We start from the raw sequence: 1,440 nt of genomic DNA, 5'->3' as shown, positions 1-1,440 counted from the left end.
TGGTAGTAATAGTAGTAGCAGCAGCAGCAGAAGTAATAGTAGTAGTAATGGCAGTGGCAGTAGCAGCAGCAGAAGTAATAGTAGTAGTAACAGTAGCAGCGGCAGAGGTAGTAGTAGTAGTAATGATATGCAGCTGCTGCCGTTGCTGCAGCAGCAGCAGCGTTGCCGTTGGCAGCTTGTGCCAGCAGTAGCAATTTGGCAGCAAGCTGCTGCCGTTGCTAAAGCAGTAGCAGCAATGGCAGCAGCGTTGCAGCGTTGCTTAAGCAGCAGTAGTAGTAGTGGTAAAGTAGCAGCAGTCGCAGAAGCAGTAGTAGTAGCAGTTAAGAAGTAGTAGCATTAGCAGCAGAACAGCAGCAGTAGCAGCAGGCCATGAGCAGCAGCAGCAGCAGTAATGGCAGCAGCGTTGCCGCCGCTGCAGCAGCAGCAGCAATGTTACAGCCAGCAGCAGCAGCAGCAGTGGCAGCAGCAGCGCAAACAGCAGCAGCAGCGGCAGTGGCAGCAGCGTTGCCGTTGCCGTTGTTAAGAAAAGGCAGCAGTGGCGGCAGCAGAAACAGCAGCAGAAACAGCAGCAGTGCGCAGCAGTTGCTGCCGTTGCCAGCCAGTTGAACAGCTTGCGCAGCAATGCAGCAAGTTGGCAGCAGCAGCAGTAGCAGCAGCGTTCGCCGCCGCTGCCGCTAGCTGCAGCGCTTGTAGCAGCAGCAGCAGCATAGCGAAGCAGTATGCAGCAGCAGCCGCAACAGCAGCAGCAATAGCAACAGCCGCGTTGCCGCCAGCAGCTGCGCTTACAGCAGCAGCAGCAATGGCAGCAGAAGCCGTGCAGCAGCTTGGTAGCAGCAGCAGGCACGGTAGCAGCAGCAACATGTTAAGAAGCAGTAAGCGCTGTTGGTTGCAGCAAACAGTTAAGCAGTAATAGTACCAGCAGCAGTTGCTGCTGCCAGAGCGGCGCAGCAGCAGCAGCAGAAGTAGTAGTAATGGTAGTAGCAGCAACAGCAGAAGTAGTAGTAGCAGTAGCAGCAACAGCAGCAGTAATAGTAGCAGTAGCAGCAGCAGCAGAAGTAGTAGTAGTAGTAGTAATGGTAGTAGCAGCAACAGCAGAAGTAGTAGTAGCAGTAGCAGCAGCAGCAGAAGTAGTAGCAGTAGTAGTATCTGCAATGCTCACATGGATACCCTAAGCTAGGCTCTGTTCCCCTTGATGTCTACTGAAGACGCAGGAAGACACCACCTATTTTTATGCCTTTGGGGCCACACCGTCGCCGGGCTTCTCGCAACAATTAGCTTCATTACTTCAGTCCTCAGAGCAGCTGTTCTCTTCGCGTTGTCAGTTTCTGCGCGATTAAACCTTTCCTCTCAAGCTTTTTTTTCTTTTTCTTTTGTATTTCAGTGATCGATCTGGTATAATTTCATTCGCCACCCATTATGGTACTTATTATCTGAAGTTAC

General features: G+C 52.1%; 1 protein-coding gene across 1 annotated transcript in view; it reads left to right on the top strand.

Annotated features, from left to right (window-relative positions):
- LOC138861104 (pneumococcal serine-rich repeat protein-like) overlaps nucleotides 1–331 on the top strand; it is a 5,484-nt gene extending 5,153 nt beyond the window's left edge. The window contains exon 5 of the mRNA XM_070119901.1: nucleotides 1–331. Coding sequence (XP_069976002.1) covers nucleotides 1–331 — 331 coding nt within the window.
- Nucleotides 332–1,440: the final 1,109 nt, after the last annotated feature.

This window comes from Penaeus vannamei, unplaced genomic scaffold, assembly GCF_042767895.1.
Source record: "Penaeus vannamei isolate JL-2024 unplaced genomic scaffold, ASM4276789v1 unanchor891, whole genome shotgun sequence".
In the NCBI taxonomy this organism is placed as follows: Eukaryota; Metazoa; Arthropoda; class Malacostraca; order Decapoda; family Penaeidae; genus Penaeus; species Penaeus vannamei.
The sequence above is the reverse complement of the archived record's forward strand: the minus strand, read 5'-3'. Positions and strand labels throughout refer to the sequence as shown.